Below are 17,713 nucleotides of genomic sequence, written 5' to 3'. Positions count from 1 at the left end.
TCCCCCCCACCATACCACCCTGCCCCAGCCCAGCAAGGGATACTGAGGCAAATTGTCGACCAAAGACCAGGGATTGAGAAGAAATCTTTCCTGGTCCACATCAGGGAGCACAAAGCCAAACATCTTCTGTATCTCCAACATTCCAAGGACCAGAATGTACATTTGTTCCAGTGACTGAAGCCTCCATTTTAAAAAACAGAGAAAAGGAATATTAAAATGATAAAATTGACTCAAACCTGTCATGTACAGTATTCTTCAGACTATCTACGTACTGTCAGTTGTAATATATATTAGTGCAGATAAACCTCTGGAATACTGTGTGAACTGACTGAATTAATGCTTGCAATTTTTAAAAAAAACTTGCCTCCTCAGAATAAAAAGCAGATTTGCACTAAAAGTCATTTGAGAATCTCATTACTTGGGAGATAGAAACTTACTGCGGCATTAAGGGGTTGGAGAGGATGTGGAATTGGGATTGAAAAGAGCTGGCATAGCTAGCGAAAACAGCAAGGCCTTCTTAAGGGACTGAATGGCTTTTCCTGTTCCTACACACTCCAAAGTTCACTGCACATTCCAAGGATAAGATTCCCCAATCTTTTCACCTTTTTTAATTCAAACACAACATGATAGCAGATGCTTATCCCGGGATTCCGTGCTAGCGTTTGGGGATATTTATCCTGGGATTGTGTTTTAGGATTTGAAAGTTTCCCAAAACACACAGTGTACAACCACTGGAAATCAGCCACAGCAGCTCTTTCTGACTGACCAAGACTATAATTGGTGATATGTAGTCTGGTCCACCAGGAGACGGGTGTTTGGAAAAATACGGGAATTTTACAACTAAAAATCTTCGGCTTCTGTTTTACAATCTAAGAAACTTGTTGACTTCCCGTAGTGTTCACTCAAGTGGAGTTACAGGGTCATGAAAATTGGAATAGGGTTCATTAAATAGCAAAACTCTGTCACTTGAATGGACCATTGTAGTTTCTTGCAAGTACAGGCTGAGAAGCTGGAAGAGAGGCTACAGCACCACCCCTGCTGAGAAGGTGAATTACAACATGACAAGTTTACATAGGCTGTTCTGATGAAAGGTCACAGACCTGAAACATTAATTCTGCTTCTCTTTCCAAAGATGCTGCCTGACCTGCTGAGTAATTCCAGCACTTTGTTTTTATTTTATATTACATAGGTGCTTCAATTCGAAATTTGGACGTAAGTATTTGCAATGATGAATACTGAAGTGTGACAAAAATATGGGAACTAGTAATGCTGTTGTCTAGACAGGAAGTGCATGCAAATACATTATATATTGCGTGCACACTTCCTGTCCTTAAAAGTTTAACACAAGAAAGGAACTCTCCAGGAACACAAAATAGCACAGCAAGAATGTCTGTAGTCTCTTGCTTGATGTCTGTATAAATTCACCCAGTGTTTATTTAACAGCAGCCATCTCTTGGCCTCGATATAAACTCATCCAGTGTTTACTTAACAGTAATTAGACTATGTAGCCTTGAAGAGACACATATTTACATTCTATTTAACATTTATATAACATTCCTGGCCTTTATAAAATAGCATAATCTCCAACTTACCCTGATCCAGGCAGATTTGCCAGTTTTATGTTTTTTTTTTAAATCTAGTGCAAGGCAGGTTAGATCATGATCAGCCACAGAGAAATAAAAAGATGTTTGTTTCCTAGGAAACTTGAAGCAACCAGAAAGGCACTAATATTTACCTTTTACTATCTCAAGCACATCTCACACAAATCTCTGAGCAAATTCTGTGTCCTTATTGCTTCGTCATCCATTCCGATGATAAAATGTTGCATCTTTCATTGTCCAACGAGCTCCACTGTCGATCCACTCAGCTAAATAACCACAGAGCCTGTTGTCAGTGTCAAATGGAGACTGTGCACCAGGGATCAGGGCGTCATGAAGTCAGCCCCTATACTGGGGGAGTCCTCGTACCCCGAAGCTAATTACACATCAACATCTTGAGGTTATTGAGCTATCGAAGCAACCCCAAGATCCCAGTGTTCCTTGGTGGGGCAAGCAGTTTACAGCGATTTTTTTTTTTAAAAGTCTAAAAATTAATTTAAACATTATTTTAAATTACACAACACACTGAAGGCAGCGAAAATTCCTCATGATGTCACCTACATGACTGAAATCTTTGACATAACAGAAATTGACATTCTACAGGTTCAAGAGATTTCCTATGTTATATGTGGTGAGGAAAAACAGTGGGATAACAGGAAAAACAATGAGATAGCGGAGTGATTACTGCCAGTTGCTGAGCACTAGCTGTCATTTTGCTGTATTGTAAGATTTAATTGTGGGAGGTGCTGAGTGTTAATTCTCGGTCTGTTTCTGATTTAGAGGGACAGTGTCTGCTGCACGGAACCAGTTACAATGCAAGTCAGTTCCCTTTGCCTCCTTGCTGAACATCTTTGCTTTTTATGAAAAAAAAAAGTGATCTCAGGTGGGAAACCCCTTGGACAATCTGGCCTGAATGCCAGTCCTTATTCAGCAGGATCAAGTGCCCCACCTCCAGTAGCTGACACAGGGCAGCCAGACTCTCAACAGTTCAGTATAAGGGTCATTGCTTGGCACTTGGGGTTGAGGGGCTGATTTAGACTGGTTTTGTCCACTTGGCCCAGAGGTGTCCCTGGAGTAGCAGTGCAATGTAAGTGAATCAATCCAATAGTGGCCCAGTACACATCTGAAGACATTAGAATAAAAAGGGAGATACTGTGTCCTGTAATCACCTCCCTACTGAATACCTTTCACCTTCAAACCTGCACAAAAAATAATGGTAAAGGTCACAGAATCTCTCTCCTAATTAATGGAACTCTACGAAGCAAATTAGAAAGTGGCAAGTTTTCTTTGTTTCTCTCCCAACTAGTTAAAGTAATAATCCCTGAGCCCCAGTAGTATTGCCACGGCAGAGATAGCAGGAGACTAGCTAGATGAGCCTCTCCTCTGGCGGTAGTTTCAGGTCCTGGTTGACTTGCGTGCGCGCTCCAATCTGCTCCTGCTGGCTGGGGTTGTACGTCCCCTCTTCTCTCCGCTTTCCCTTTAGCTTTATGAAGATGACAGCAAGGATGATGATCATTAGCAGTAAACCACCGATCACACAAGGAGCCACGATAGCAGCAATCTATTAAAATACAATCAGCAAGCCCACATTATTACTTGCATTTTCCAATATTCCTTCCCTGCCCTTAAAGATGTGAAATCCCCAACACACTGACTCTCCAATAATCTACTCCTGATGTCCATGCTGCACGTCTGAGTCCAGGAAGTGTAGGTAGACAATTCAACCACGCTTCATGGTTGCGCCTTTGCAAAGGGATCACCAAACACCAAGGGAAAGGAAACATGGCTCATTCCTCCTCATCCCACCCCCTGGAATTCAGATTCCCAAAGCTGCAGACACTACTGGAGTCAGGCTTGAATCTGGCCTACAGAAGTAGCCTGGCTAATAACCTCGAGCTCAGCACAGACTGGGGACAGAGCGTAGGACTTTCCTGAATTCCATAGTTTAGTACCGGCTACATAGCACAGTTTCCTACTGCGTCACAGGGCAACGGTTAGTTTGGGCACCAACTGCGCCTCCCAGGAAAAAGACAAAACAGCAATTGTCTCAAAAAAAAAGTGTTAACAGAAACACAGAGAAATGGGAGCCATCAGGATGGAAGGACTGAGGATGTTCACATCCCATCCCTCCCATCCCCAAATAAACCAATTTTGACATCAATCAGGTATTAAACATGGGCTACAAGCAGGGAGAGAAATTTCACCCCATGTTTTTTCTAGGGACATGTAAATGATCCCACCCCCCTCCCTTCCCCATCCCTTCATTGTCTGAGAGGGCAGGTCCCTGTGCCTCTACAATCAGATACTAGAAGAAGCAGAAGGGCAGCCCAAAGGCAACTCGGTCCAAGCTCGTCTCTGTCTTCCTAGCTCCCTGTAATCGCCCATCATACAAACTCCCAGAATGTCATTGGTAGAAATCCAACCAACATTCCCTGCACCGAGTGAAGCCATTGACACACTACCAGTAACCAGCCCCAACACACAAACTCAACCAGTATCAATCAACAAGGCGCAACCAAAGGAAAGGAGTGTGTCACTTACTGGTACGTCTGATCCAGGTGCCTCCGTGGAATTTGGGCTTGTGTTATTCCCTGTGGTGACAAATCAAAGGAATTTTGTTTTCAAAAAATACAAAATTGAATGAACAAATAATCAATGAGTATACTTCCTGGTCTAACAGTGAAAACCATCTGAAACAAGAAGAACAAATTTCTCTGATGTCAAATGAACAAGTTATTCCATAAAGTAAAGACCATTAACACCCGGTTCCCACACAGGAGACTCCAATTCAGATGGAACACTTTACGCTAAACTTGAATCAGTTTGGTCTCAGTTTCCGATCCTCACAGGCCAGAAGACCCCCAGGTCTATGCCTAAGTGGCTGAAACCAGCTTGTGCAGTGGTTGGGCTTTAAACAATTGGCCTAAGCATGCAACCCCCCCTTGCCTAGTTAAAGAAAGTTGGGGTTCCCGGTCCCGATTTCAGTTCAGTGACCCAGCTGGAATGGTGTGTGTGTCTGCGTGTGTCGATGATGGGGAGACAAGGTGAGATTTGGTTGTAATGTTAGATAGGCTGCTCGCACCAGGAGTCTTGAGCAAAGCACTGCCAGACAATGTACACCCCAATAAAAAAGCACAACGCATTCAAGTTGGGATAGAGGAAATCTTTGGAGAGGTTTTTTTTTTGAGCACAGCTCTCTTTTCCAATCCACTTTACCTGTTACACAGTCACTTTTTAAAAATTCAAGGCCAAGGTTTCAGAACTTGTGCCAGGTGCAGCGGAGCAGGCACAGAAACCAATGCCAGCCGTCATGTAAAGACATTCTGTTCCTTTGCATTGTACCTGGGAGTGAGGCTCCTGTCTGCTCCCTCAGGCTGCTGCACAAAGATCTATAAAATGGGGGTGGCAGCAGTTGCAGGTACAAAATAAGACCTTGTAAAGCCAATGGTGATGACATAACGAAAATGGCCGACTGCCACGCTGGCTGTGTGCCTGGTGCAAAACACTGAGTAGAGCCAAGACCTGTTACTATAGCAACAGGAGCACCTTTAAGATCATTCCAGAATCATGCCGCCTACAGTCACACAATAATTCACAAATGTAATTATATTTCAGTCATCACCAGCACAGATAGAGATTAAAGGTTTGTTGTGAACATTGAACAGATCAATCTGGCCTGCTACATATGTACAGCCACCGAGGAAAGAATGGCCGGAGGAGGAGAAGAAAATAACAGCAACATCTCCTCCCCGGGAACAGTTCTTTTCTCCTTGGCAGGAGTTCTGAAAACCTCTCCTTTCCTCGTCTCTGCCTCCAATTCCCAGAATTTCCCCTTCCAACCCTTCACAGGTGGTTGCACCCATCCATCCCATCCCCCAACATCCCAGTCTAGCTGACACCACCACACAAATAGACCTGGGTCTCGTTAATGAATAATCCTCTTAGTCACTGCAGAACAGCAACCTCACTCTCAGAAAATTTTTGCCTTCATGTTTCATGAGGCACCATACAGAGAACAAGTATCAGTTCACCTCCCACTTCCTGTTACAGCTCCATTTGGTAATGATTAACTGTGAAGGTTTGGTTGTCTTTTAATGATTATTGGTTAGTTACCCACTACCTCCTAGCTCACCTATAAATATCAATTCACCTAAAGTATATTCCTCGCTCTGGAAGACGGCTATTTGAAGAAAATATATTTTATTCAGGATGTTTCCCCTGGTTGGAGAGTTCAGAACTAAGAGGTGCAGTCTCGGAGAAGGGGTTGACAATTTAGGGCTGAGATGAGGAGAAATTTCTTCACTCAGAGGGTTGTGAATCGTTGGAACTCTCTCCCCCAGAGAGCTGTGGAAGCTCAGTCATTCAGTATGTTCAAGACAGAGATTAAGAGTATTTTGGGCCTGAGGGAATTAAGAGATAGTGCAGGATGATCTTATTGAACGGTAGAGCAGGCTCGAGGGGCTGAATGGCCTACTCCTGTTTCTGGTGTTTTTAGTTCACAGAGAAATATACTTTTAAACTCAGAGCTAGTTGGGGTCAGGTGCGGTCACCAGAATGTGATAAACAAAGAGGTACTAAAGCAACTGACGATGGAGAGAAACACACTGGGTCATCATAAAACACGTTACTCCTTACTAATACAACAGCAACAAAAGGCCACGGAAACAGTTGAGAGAAACACAAACCCTTTTGTACTAGCGTCAGACTGGAAAAGACGAGAAACTGGCATTTTTGTAAGAAATAGGAGCTGAGTAGGCCTTTACGAGCTTTACTCTGTTGTGTGGGAATATATGGGACATAAATGGTACAGGCAAAATCAATGTGGAACAAATGTTAACGAAGGTTAAGAGGGAGCACATATTTCATAAATTTACAAAGAACTTCAAGCGGACCTTAGATTGTTGCTTGAAAATGAAGAATGGTAGAGTGTGGGGAGCAGGGAGATTGGGGCAAGGCTTGGAAAAATAGACTGGAAGAGACTCGATGGGCTGAACGGCCTGTTCTAATGCTGGAACACTCCAAATTCTAGACCACAGCTGGCGAGCAAGCCAGCCCTGGGGCACAACCCTTGATGAGCTTAATGCTGGGGGAGTTATTAGTGGAGCTCTGCCCCAAACTGAATCACTCAGTGACTCCTGCAGGATAGATTTCACACACACACACACGTGTGTGGTGTACATGTTCATAAATACTGTAAACACATTTTGACTTGTGTACATGTTGAGACTTGTGTAACATGCTAATTACTGATGCGATTACAGTAATTAAAAGGTACATGACTGTTCCATCAAGTGACAAGACATTCCAAATTGAAAAAATCTGTGCAGATAACCTACTGACTAACTTAAAAGGGAATGTCCATTTCTGAAGCATTTTTCATAACCTCAGCACATGTTGGGACTTGAGCAGCTGCCGTTCGTGTGGTGAAGGAGCTCCCATGGTAGCATTAGAGCCTTTTAAAAGCTGCACACACGCTCTCAGATATTACAAACATACAAATTAGGAGCAGGAGTAGGCCATTCGGCCCCTCGAGCCTGCTCCACCATTCAATAAGAACATGGCTGATCTGTGTCTCGAATTCCACTCTCCCATCTACTCCTGATAATCTTTGATTCCCTTGCTAAAAAGAATCAATCTACCTCCGCCTTAAAAATATTCAACGCCCCCACCTCCACCACCTTCTGAGGCAGAGAGTTCCAAAGTCACACAACCCTCAGAGAAAAAAATTCTCATCTCTGTCCTAAAAGGGCCACCCCTAATTTTAAAACAATACCCCCTAGTTCTAGACTCACCCACAAGAGGAAACATCCTTTCCACATCCTCCTCGTCAAGACCTTTCAAGATCTTATAAACTTCAATCAAGTCTCCCCTCACTCTTCTAAACTCCTGTGAAAACAAACCCAGTCTGTCCAACCTTTCCTCATAAGACAAAATGCTTGAACCCCAAGGGTTTTCTGTTGATGCAGAGGCTGAGCTTGGAACCTGCTGCTCTCTACGCCTCTGGTGCATGTTCCCAGTGAGTCAGCAAATAAAATCTGCACAATTACTGGTTTCTGCTCATTCTACCGACTCTATTATGATGGCTAAGATTTCAGCCCAAGTCACAGAGAAATACAAATGACCTCCATTACAGAAACAAGAACCTCCTTTGACTGAAAAGAACAGATCAGAGGGGAAAACAGACGCACAGAGGGGGCGAAACACAGCAAACTACCCCATCATGATCACTGCCCAGAAGTGCTGGTGAGGAGGGCTGAGGAATTGACCAGAGTGTTAGCAATCAGCCTCAGTGACCCTGGTAGACGAGAGACACAGCTAGGATTAACACTCCCTGCTGATCAGCAATCTGGAACCGGTTAGTTAAATCAGACTTGGCTGCTCTCAGATTGTGCAGTTGCGGAAATGTTGCTTTAAATTGTTAAATTATAAAACATTGAACACAGGCACCAGCCTCTGAACTCAGATGCTTTCACTCTGAGCTTCTAAGTTCCAGATGATGACCCACCTGGGCTCTTTCTATGGGCCACCTGAAGATAGATAAAGAGATATAAAGCTGCCATCTGCTTGTAGTTTAGCAAATTTTATGAAAATACAACAGAATATTTGCTGCACCCTTTCCTCACAGTTTTCTCCCCTCTGGTCCTGACCAAACTGACTCATGTCAGTAGTTCCACACTGAGTCATCCTCTAGTACTTTATTTATGTGAGAGCTTTGCACCGAGCATCAGCAGACTGTTAAACCCCAGAGAGGCATCACATCCACCCTTTCCAGCAAAGGCCAGGAGAGAGATCAGAAACAAGAATCGTGGCTACTTGTTCCTGCTTTTGCCCTCACAGGCTGATTGTAACACCCAACAGCTGATCAGATAACTCAGCCCTGACCATGGACTGAACTTGGGCTCTTCCTGCTCAGAATGGCTCAGGTCAATGCACAGGGACCTCTGCTGGCTGAGTCACAGAGGGATGGGGGTGGAGGGTAGTGTGGTGGCGGTGGGGAGGGCGGTGGGCAGTGGGGAAGGCTGACCCTGCACACTGCGAGTCCACCACACGGTATATTCAAGATACTAACCTTCGCCTCATCCTCAAAGTGTAGGGTTTCAACAACAACAACAACAACAACCTGAACCCAGTCAGGTCCTGGGTCAAAGACAACAACAACAACTTGAATGATACAGAAAAAAAAACATAACTTTTCCCAAGTTTGAACCATCAGTTGGATTAAATAGGAACTTAGGAATTGCTCGACACAGACCAAGGTCCATCCTGGTGGTCACATGTTACAACGATGGAGTTATTGATCAATCACTGTCAGAATCTACAACAGACCCAGACAGGAGGGGAGGAAAACCCCCCCAGTGGGGGAGAGCTTTGCGAACCATGGGTCTAAACTCACCTGCTCCGCCCGAGCACGCTCTATTCAACGCTGGTCACATCCCGAATTACTCACATGGTATCCCAAGATCTACGTTCCCTTTTAAAATGAGCCCTGACCAGGCAGGTAGCAGGTATCTCCATTCCATCACCCCTCAAAGCTCTGAAAACAATAAACTCACCAACAGTAACTTCAGCAAAGCTGCTGCCACCAGCTGCCAAGCTCAGCAGAGAGACAGCTAGAAGATGCTGCAGCCCCTCCATTGCAGCGTCGACAGTCACTGAGACTCAATCCAACTCCACTCACACTATCCTCCGATCCTTGTGAAACCCAGCTTAGATAGTTCGGAACATTGCAGATCCCCAGCAGGTCCTAAGGTGTAGGGTCAGGTCACACACTTCAATCCTCTCAGGTAGAACCTTCCAGAAGTTCAGTGTTGGAGCACAGCAGCTGGAGTGATGGGGACCCCCGTGCAGCTGCACGATTGGAGTATCTCTGTAATCGTCACTGTGTATATGTTGGCCACACCCTCAAAAAGCTGATACAAGGATTGCCCCAAGTCATAAGGAAATCATCTTCTCAGATTTTAGCTTCCTCTTGGCTCCAGAAAGTTCTAAAAAAAAAATTAAATTACATAATATTCAATGTTATAAAATGCTTAATAATTGTGGTGTGATGATTAGCCTCAGTATCTCAGGGTAAAGGGGAGATGGGAGTGAATTGGTGCCTCTAATTAATCTCCAGTGACCTGCAGGAACGTAGATATGAATACAAGTGCAATGAAGACAGGATTGGACCCCGTGGAGATGTCCCCACCACGTTTAAATGACTTGCCGATGCTAACAGACATGATGGAATGTGCAGTGAGTTGAAATGTTGGAAACCAACACTTTAGGACTCACACAACCACTGGCTCAATATTCCAGTAAAACTAACATAACAGGATCGCTTCAGAATGAAAAGATGGATGAAAAAACCATTCCCTGGCATGTCTGTGTGTAATTACAATGCATTAAGCAGGCCCATGCTGTCTAGCTGGCTAGGCTCAGGCCATCTCAGTATGATGGGCATTAAAACTGGAAGCTGCCTGCCGGAAATCTGAAACAACAATGGAAAATGGAGAGAGAGGAAATGTCACAAAGCACTTGGCAGCCAATGAAATACTTTTTGAAGTGTTGTAGGAAACGTGGCAGCCAATTTGTGCACAGCAAGCTCCCACAAACAGCAGTGAGGTAAATGACCAGCTAATCTGTCTTTAGTGATCTTACTAGTGAAATATTGGGTGTGACACCAGGGAGAAACCTCGTTCTTCAAAATTATACCATGGGATTTTTCACATGGCATTAGGAAAACAAAATACATATTGGAGACCCAGATAATGTGTGAATAGTTAAAGCAGGAGGGAATCATGTAAACCTGCTAACGCTGAGCAGGTTCCAGTGGCCACTGTTCTGGGGGAGGAAAATAACAGGTCAACACCTGCAGAGTAGCAGGCTATTTAACCTTGGGAAACCTCGCTGCCAAACTCAATCCTCTCCAACTGGCCTTGGGGAGAGATAGCAGAGGGGCACTCACCCACAACCCCACATCATGGGGGAGGGGAGGGCTGGAAAGGGGGAAACAGACATCGCAGCATCTCCCAAAATAAAAGTCCATCTAAAGTTAAGGGAGACAAAATTAACTGGAAATTCCTGAAGAGAGTTAGAGTGTTATAAATCAGACTGTTAGTATATTAATGACACCTGAAACTGTAACACTAACAGATGCCAACCAACTCACCCCCCCCCCCCCAAACACAGACAGATACACACTATCCCCATACACTCACAGACATTATCCCCACATATAGTCACATGAACAGATACTGTACCCATACACACACTATCTCCATATACTCACACACTACATATGCTCACAGACACTATTCCTACACATACAGAGACACAGACAGGTACATAAATATATGTACAGACACTATCTCCACCCAGAGACAGACACTATTCCCACATAGACATACACACAGGTACGGAAATCCCCATCCAGACACACACACAGATACACAGGCAGATCCTTTAGAGAGTACAAGTGGATTTAATGATTAGCTTTGAATCTAATTCGCAGTATTAACTGGGCTCCCACAACTGCCATTCGCGACTCTTATTGTGAAAGAAAATCCCAGCAGGTTAACGACCAATCTGAGAATCCAACAACCTTTAAACAAAAAGGCAAATTTAAAAAGATCTTGGCTTCGTTTTGATTTTTGAAGTTTCGGTTACTGGTCAGAATTAACACCGCGTTTCCTGGTCCCAAGTAATTCCATTTACACAAACACCCAAAGTAACGAAACCGGTCACAGCCGCCGAGTGAAACTTACCGACTGAAAGTAGCAAAAGGAAACTTTGCTTCTTTTTTCACAACAGAAGATGGTGAAATTTCTAAAACTCCAACTTTTATTTTTAAAGATCGGATATTAGCTGCTGGTTGAGTATGTTTGCAGTCTGGTTTTATACCTTCTCCTCCTCTCTCAATAAAAATCCGCCTCTCCTGCCCCACCTCCAGCCAACATTTCCCATTGCAACACCTGAACCTTTGGTAACCTGAAAAGCAGGACCCAAGGAAAAGCTGGCAAATCACAGGCAGAACCTGCAGCGACAATGTTCCCCCCGCCAAATAGAACTAGCAAATACCCCAAAGGGCACCAGGATTCACAAACCAACTCTGCAAAATCAGAATGTGCTCCTCAATATTCAACTCTGAACATTTCATTTTCACAAAAAGTAAACTTTTAAATCAACCAAATTAATTGCAAAACTAAATGAGGTTCCTCCAGTGACTACAATTTTTTGAGGAGGTAAGAGTAGACAATTGTAATGCATTAGATGTAATTTATCTGGATTTTCAAAAGGCCTTCGTTAAGGTGCCCCATAATAGACTAATGAATAAGGTTGGGGACCAGTGCAGAATGGATTGCCAGCTGGTTTCAAGACAGAGAGCAGAGAGTGGGAGTAAAGGGTAGTGATTCCAAGTAGCAGAAGGTGGGAAATGGTATTCCACAAGAATCAGTACTGGGACCACTGCGGTTCACAATTTATATTAACGACTGGGACTTTGGAATCAAAAACACAATTTCTAAATTTGCGGATAACACCAAATTGTGGGGGAGGGGTTAGTCAATACTGAGGAGAACTGCAACAAACTACTGGAGGACATTAATAAAGAGAATGGGCAAATAGTTGGCAAATGAAGTTCAACACAGATATATGGGAGGTTGTACATTTTGGTAGGAAGAATAGGGAGGTCACTTATAACATGGAGTCTAGGTCGGGTAGAGGAACAAAGGGATCTCACAGTACAAATACACCAATCACTAAAAGTTGTGCCACAGGTTAGCATAAAACAAGCAAACGGCTTTACTTTAGAGGGATAGAATTGAGCAGTAGGGAGATTATGCTAAATCTGTATTGAACCCTGGTTAGATCACACTTAGAGTACTGTGTGCAGCTCTGGTCGCCATATTATAAGATCTGTTATAGAGGCACTAGAGAGAGTGCAGAGAAGGTTTACAAGGAAGATACCAGAAATGCATGTTATACATATCAGGAAATGATTGACAGGCTGGGTCCCTTTTCCCCTGAAAAAAGGCTGTGGAGTGACCTAATAGAGGTCTTTAAAATTATGAAAGGTTTTGATACAGAGTGGATACAGAGAGAATGTTTCCATTTGTGGGGAAGAGCATCAATAGAATATAGTCACTAAGAAACCCAATAGGGAATTCAGAAGAAACTTCTTCACCCAGAGATTGGTGAGAATGTGGAACTCGCTGCCACAGCAAGCGGTTGAAGCAAATAATACAGATGTTTTTAAGAGGAAGCTAGACAAGCATATGAGGGAGAAGGGAAAAGAGGGTTATGATGAGGAAAGATGGGAGGAGGCTCGAGTGGAGCATAAACGCCAGCATAGACTGGTTGGGCCAAATGGCCTGTTTCTGTGCCATATATCCTATGTAATTCAAAAGTACTTCATTGGCTGTAAAGCACTTTGGGATGTTCCAAAACTGTAAAAGACTCAATATAAATGCAACTCCATCTTCCTAAATGTTTGTGCTCATTAAGTTGCGGGAGCTCAGGATTGCCCAATAACATAAAAGCAAAATACTGCGGATGCTGGAAATCTGAAATAAAAACAAGAAATGCTGGAACCACTCGGCAGGTCTGGCAGCATCTGTGAAAAGAGAAGCAGAGTTAACGTTTCGGGTCAGTGACCCTTCTTCGGAACTTCTTGGGTGAATGAAGGTGGGTTTAGATGAGGGCAGGGTTAGACGAGGGTAGGGTGTTTGAAGACTGGGTAGGTTCCGAAGAAGGGTCACTGACCCGAAACGTTAACTCTGCTTCTCTTTCCACAGATGCTGCCAGACCTGCTGAGTGGTTCCAGCATTTCTTGTTTTTATTGCCCAATAACATGTTATTTTGGAGCAGTTTTGGCCCCTCTGTACAGCCACTGCTCCAGTTAGTGTAGCACAGGTTTACCAGTTCTTTGACACATTCCAATTCATTTATCTCATGCACTCCTTCCCAATTGCTGCATCACAACTGCTTCATAAATGACTAGATTACTGCAGTTGAAGACCATTCAGACCATCTTTATCTATCTAGAAAGATCCTACATTCCTCCCATTGCAACATCCTAAATGATTCCAGGATTTTCACCTCCATTACTCTAACCAGAACATCATCCTTCTTGTTGCTCACTGCTTGTGTGAAGAATCTTCTGATCTTAGAGTTTATATTACCCTTTCACCTGTTTGAATCTGTGTCCCCTTCTGTGACTAATGCAGTTTCATTTGAAATTGGGCTCTGGATTTAATCTTTTTATGCCATTTAGTTTCTTATATATGTCTCCTCTTTTCAAAGGAGAATAGTCTAAATTTCTTCAATCTTTACAACTCAACCTTCTGAAGCTAGGGTTCAACCTTGCACTGTTTTACATATTCAGGACGTCAATGATCAAATCAGGGCACAATCTCCCATAAAAACGCAGAATAAGAAAAAGTTATTTGGGCCTTCAGGACTCCTAGTTCCACAAGCCGTGCACAGTCTCCCCTGTGATGGACAAATTACCTCCTAAAACAGGAATTTTAGCACAAAAGCTTAGTTAGCAATTATGTGTTTCACCCATTGGGAACTGGCTTCAGATTCCCACGACAGTCCCTTTATTGCTGATCAGAAAAAGTTTGCCCAACTTGCATCCTATCACTCTGGGCTGGATACAAAACCAGGTAACAGATGTGAAAGGACAATATATTAATCCTTCCTTTCATTTATTGTCAACTAAATGCTGAGTTATTAGGAAACAGCAATGTTTATCTGTCTATGTCCCTTTTTAACCTCCTGTTCCCATCCACACAACTCTCTGTGCCTCCTAAACAGGTGTTGCCTTGTTGGGAAACACAACAACCATTTTACACACAGCAGGGGTGAGAATGACCAAAGGGCTAAAGGCTGAAAATTGGTGGCCGAAGACAAAAAAGTATGAATTTTTTTTGACAAGGAATCATGTGTTTATAGCACTGTTAATGATTTGTAATATCCCAAACTATTTCTATAATGTGCTATTAGACTTTTAATAAAATGAAGGGGTGCTGTTATCAACTTTGCCCAATATAGTTACCAGGTTGCAGACTAAGGGCAGTGTTATGAATAGATAAGAACCCCCTTGTAAATTATGTTTTGTGTATTTGAGTATTAATGTTAACCACCATTTTTATACATCATGTTTAAGTTTTTACTTCTATGTTCCGATTGTCAAAATGGAGGAGAGAGATCAGGAGGGACAGCAACTTGAAAGGATCTAGTTTTAGGAACCCCTATCCAACCTGCCTGGACATGAAACTGAGCATTTTGAGGGTACAGCTTGTTTTCAATCACACAGTTGTCTTTTGTTCAGATTTAGCCCAGCTGCCTGAAGATTCACTTCTCTCTCTAAGACACAGTCTGCAAAAATAGCAAGAAAACCTGCCTTCTGCTAGTTTCCTCTCCACCTAAGAAAAAAGGAGACTTCAGCCCTATCAAGCTACCTCCATTTACCTTTGAGAGTGCAAAGAAGAAATTTGAAAGAAAAGATATTTTCAACAGCTCCTCCTCTATTCAGCATTTCTAATCAGTGATCTCCAATTCTTGGACACTTTTTTTGATGATATAAATGGACACTACTTTTAACTGAAATTCATATTAGTTTATAGTTCTATTTAGTAAATGTCCTTACCTTTTTACGCCTTTAACCTATCCCTGAATGTTTGTACGTGTGCATGGTGAAGTTACACCCACTTCCCGAGTTTAAGAATGTGTAAATAAACACTAATTCATTGATATAACTTTAACAACCGTGTTGTTGTTGAGGTCATTTATTATCAGGGTTTAAGGGAGGGAAAAAAATGTAATCACGAATCTATTTACGGACAGGTAGTTGGAAAAACAGGGAAATTGGTTCAGAGAAAAATAGATTAACTACCTCTTCATAACAGTAGTATAATAGCATCTAATAAACATTGCGGCTCAGTTAGGGCTGGACATGTATAGACATAATGGCCAACAAAAATTCAGTTAAGCTAACTGTACAGAATTTTTGTTCTGATTTTCTAATAATGTAATTATGAGCAATTAATTTGTTCAACAATGCAACTAAACTGGGGAGAGGAGTTACAGTTTGGTCTAGAAATGCATGCAGCACAGCTTCCAGGCCACTTCAAATCTGTTGCCCACTAACCACCCCCCCAACCCCCAATTGGTCACTTGCTCCCCCCCACCCCCACTGATCCCCAGTTGCCACTCACTCCCTGCCCGCCCCCCCTCCCACTGCCTTTCGCTGCTCCCCCAAATAATCTAGGATTTTTGTAGTGATGTTGAAGGATGAAATGAACACCCCTGCTCTTCAAATAGTACCAGACAATCTTTTTCATCCACCTAAAGAGGGCAACAGGAGCCTCGTGTTAGTATCTCATTCAAATGACAGAGAATCTGACAACACCTCCTCCGTCAGTATACTGCACTTGTGATGCAGAGGAAAAAGTGCTGTCACTGAGCCAAGATTGACATCCAAAGAGAAAAAAAACCTACCAATGTTGAAATTATAGCCTGACACATTAAAAATGGCCATTTGGGTAAGTCACCCACAGTCAGCCAGCACGGGAAGCTATAACCCTGCAAGAGGCAACATTAAATGAGGAAAACATTCTTAGCAAACACTTAACCCAGTGCAATACCAATCAATAAATGTTCCATTCCTATCAAGTGAAGTTTCCATGACATTGACCAACTGCATATTTTATGATTTCCTTCTTTGGAACAGGGAGAGTAGGACATCAGGACTCACTCTCAGAGTGAGCAGAATACAAACCAAAGCCTCAGACTATCTTCTTGCTGAATCATTGAATCAAGTTTGATCTGTAGGTTCCTTCAGAAAGGATTCTTAAGATTTCTGTTACAGCAAGTAGGCTTACATGTAAGACAGGATGGGAAAGAATGGGATGTAACTTACACGTGAAACAGGACAAGTTCCATTGATGTAATGATACCCTCATTTCTGAATCTGTTTTCATTATCATGAAGTTTAAACCAGATGGGACAGTGAAGATCTTCCTGCATCAGTCTCATTTACAACTTCCATTTATATAATACCTTTACAGTGGGGACAAAAAGTCCCAAGTTACTTCAGAGGCAGAAGAACTAAGACTTTGTCAAAGAACACAAGAAGAGTTCAGAAGTGGCAGGTTTAGGGAGGGTGAGGTGTTTAGTTTAGAGATACAGCACTGAAACAGGCCCTTCGGCCCACCGAGTCTGTGCTGACCATCAACCAGCCATTTATACTAATCCTACACTAATTCCATATTCCTACCAAATCCCCACCTGTCCCTATATTTCCCTACCACCTACCTATACTAGGGGCAATTTATAATGGCCAATTTACCTATCAACCTGCAAGTCTTTGGCATGTGGGAGGAAACCGGAGCACCCGGAGGAAACCCACGCAGACACAGGGAGAACTTGCAAACTCCACACAGGCAGTACCCAGAATTGAACCCGGGTCGCTGGAGCTGTGAGGCATCGGTGCTAACCACTGCGCCACTGTGCCGCCCAAGGTGGTTGACAATGGCGGAGCAAGAGGCCAGTGTTAAAGGAAAAGAGTTTGGGAGAGGGTGGAATTTGTAGACTTGGAGGTTACAAAGATAGAGAGGGGCAAGGCCACGAGTAGATTTAATACAGAAATAAGAATTTTAAATTGGAGATGTTGGCATACTGTAAATCAATATAAGTCAACAAGAATGGGAGTGATGGATGAGCAAGACTTGATATGTAATATGATACGGGCACCATGAGTTTTTGATGAGCTGAAGATTATAGAAGGTAAGTGATGGGCTGCCAGCCAGGAAAACTTTGGAACAGTGGAGTCTGGACATGACAAAAACATGGATGAAGGTTTCAGTAGATGGACAGAAGTAAGAGCAGAGATGAGCAATATAGTGGAGTAGGTGGCTTTGAGTTGGAGAGAGTTATAGGGCAGAAGCTCAGTTGTGAGAAACATGGGACGCGATTTGGGAGGTAACAACATATTCAAGGAAAAGGAAAGGAAGATTGGAAATGGGGCAGTATTATACAAGGAAAGAGGGGATGAGGGTCAGTTTATTGAGGAGTGGGCTGATGATGCAGTTTCAGTAGGGTATTTTGGACTATTGGTCAGGCCTTGAAAT

General features: G+C 43.1%; 2 protein-coding genes across 4 annotated transcripts in view; one reads left to right on the top strand and one right to left on the bottom strand.

The window, feature by feature from the left end:
* Positions 1-1,408: 1,408 nt before the first annotated feature.
* On the bottom strand, positions 1,409-11,550 carry crb3a (crumbs homolog 3a). 2 transcript variants are annotated; one of them, XM_068021293.1, is made up of 4 exons: positions 11,345-11,550; positions 9,152-9,583; positions 4,140-4,189; positions 1,409-3,159 (listed from the first exon to the last, which is right to left on the bottom strand). In XM_068021293.1, exons 2-4 carry the CDS (start codon positions 9,231-9,233, stop codon positions 2,965-2,967), a joined length of 327 nt encoding a protein of 108 aa, XP_067877394.1. In that variant the 5' UTR covers positions 9,234-9,583; positions 11,345-11,550; the 3' UTR covers positions 1,409-2,964. The 2 variants fall into 2 exon arrangements, with proteins under 2 accessions (XP_067877394.1, XP_067877393.1); XM_068021292.1 differs by lacking the exons at positions 9,152-9,583; positions 11,345-11,550 and adding an exon at positions 4,941-5,418.
* A 13-nt stretch (positions 11,551-11,563) lies between these two features.
* LOC137355781 (coiled-coil domain-containing protein 159-like) overlaps positions 11,564-17,713 on the top strand; it is a 52,998-nt gene continuing 46,848 nt past the window's right edge. For both annotated transcript variants that reach the window (XM_068021289.1, XM_068021288.1), the window contains exon 1: positions 11,564-11,821. The gene's annotated coding sequence lies outside the window, so the exon portion shown is untranslated. The remainder of the gene's footprint in view (positions 11,822-17,713) is intronic.

This window comes from Heterodontus francisci, chromosome 43 (genome assembly GCF_036365525.1).
Source record: "Heterodontus francisci isolate sHetFra1 chromosome 43, sHetFra1.hap1, whole genome shotgun sequence".
NCBI classification, from domain to species: Eukaryota; Metazoa; Chordata; class Chondrichthyes; order Heterodontiformes; family Heterodontidae; genus Heterodontus; species Heterodontus francisci.
The sequence above is the reverse complement of the archived record's forward strand: the minus strand, read 5'-3'. Positions and strand labels throughout refer to the sequence as shown.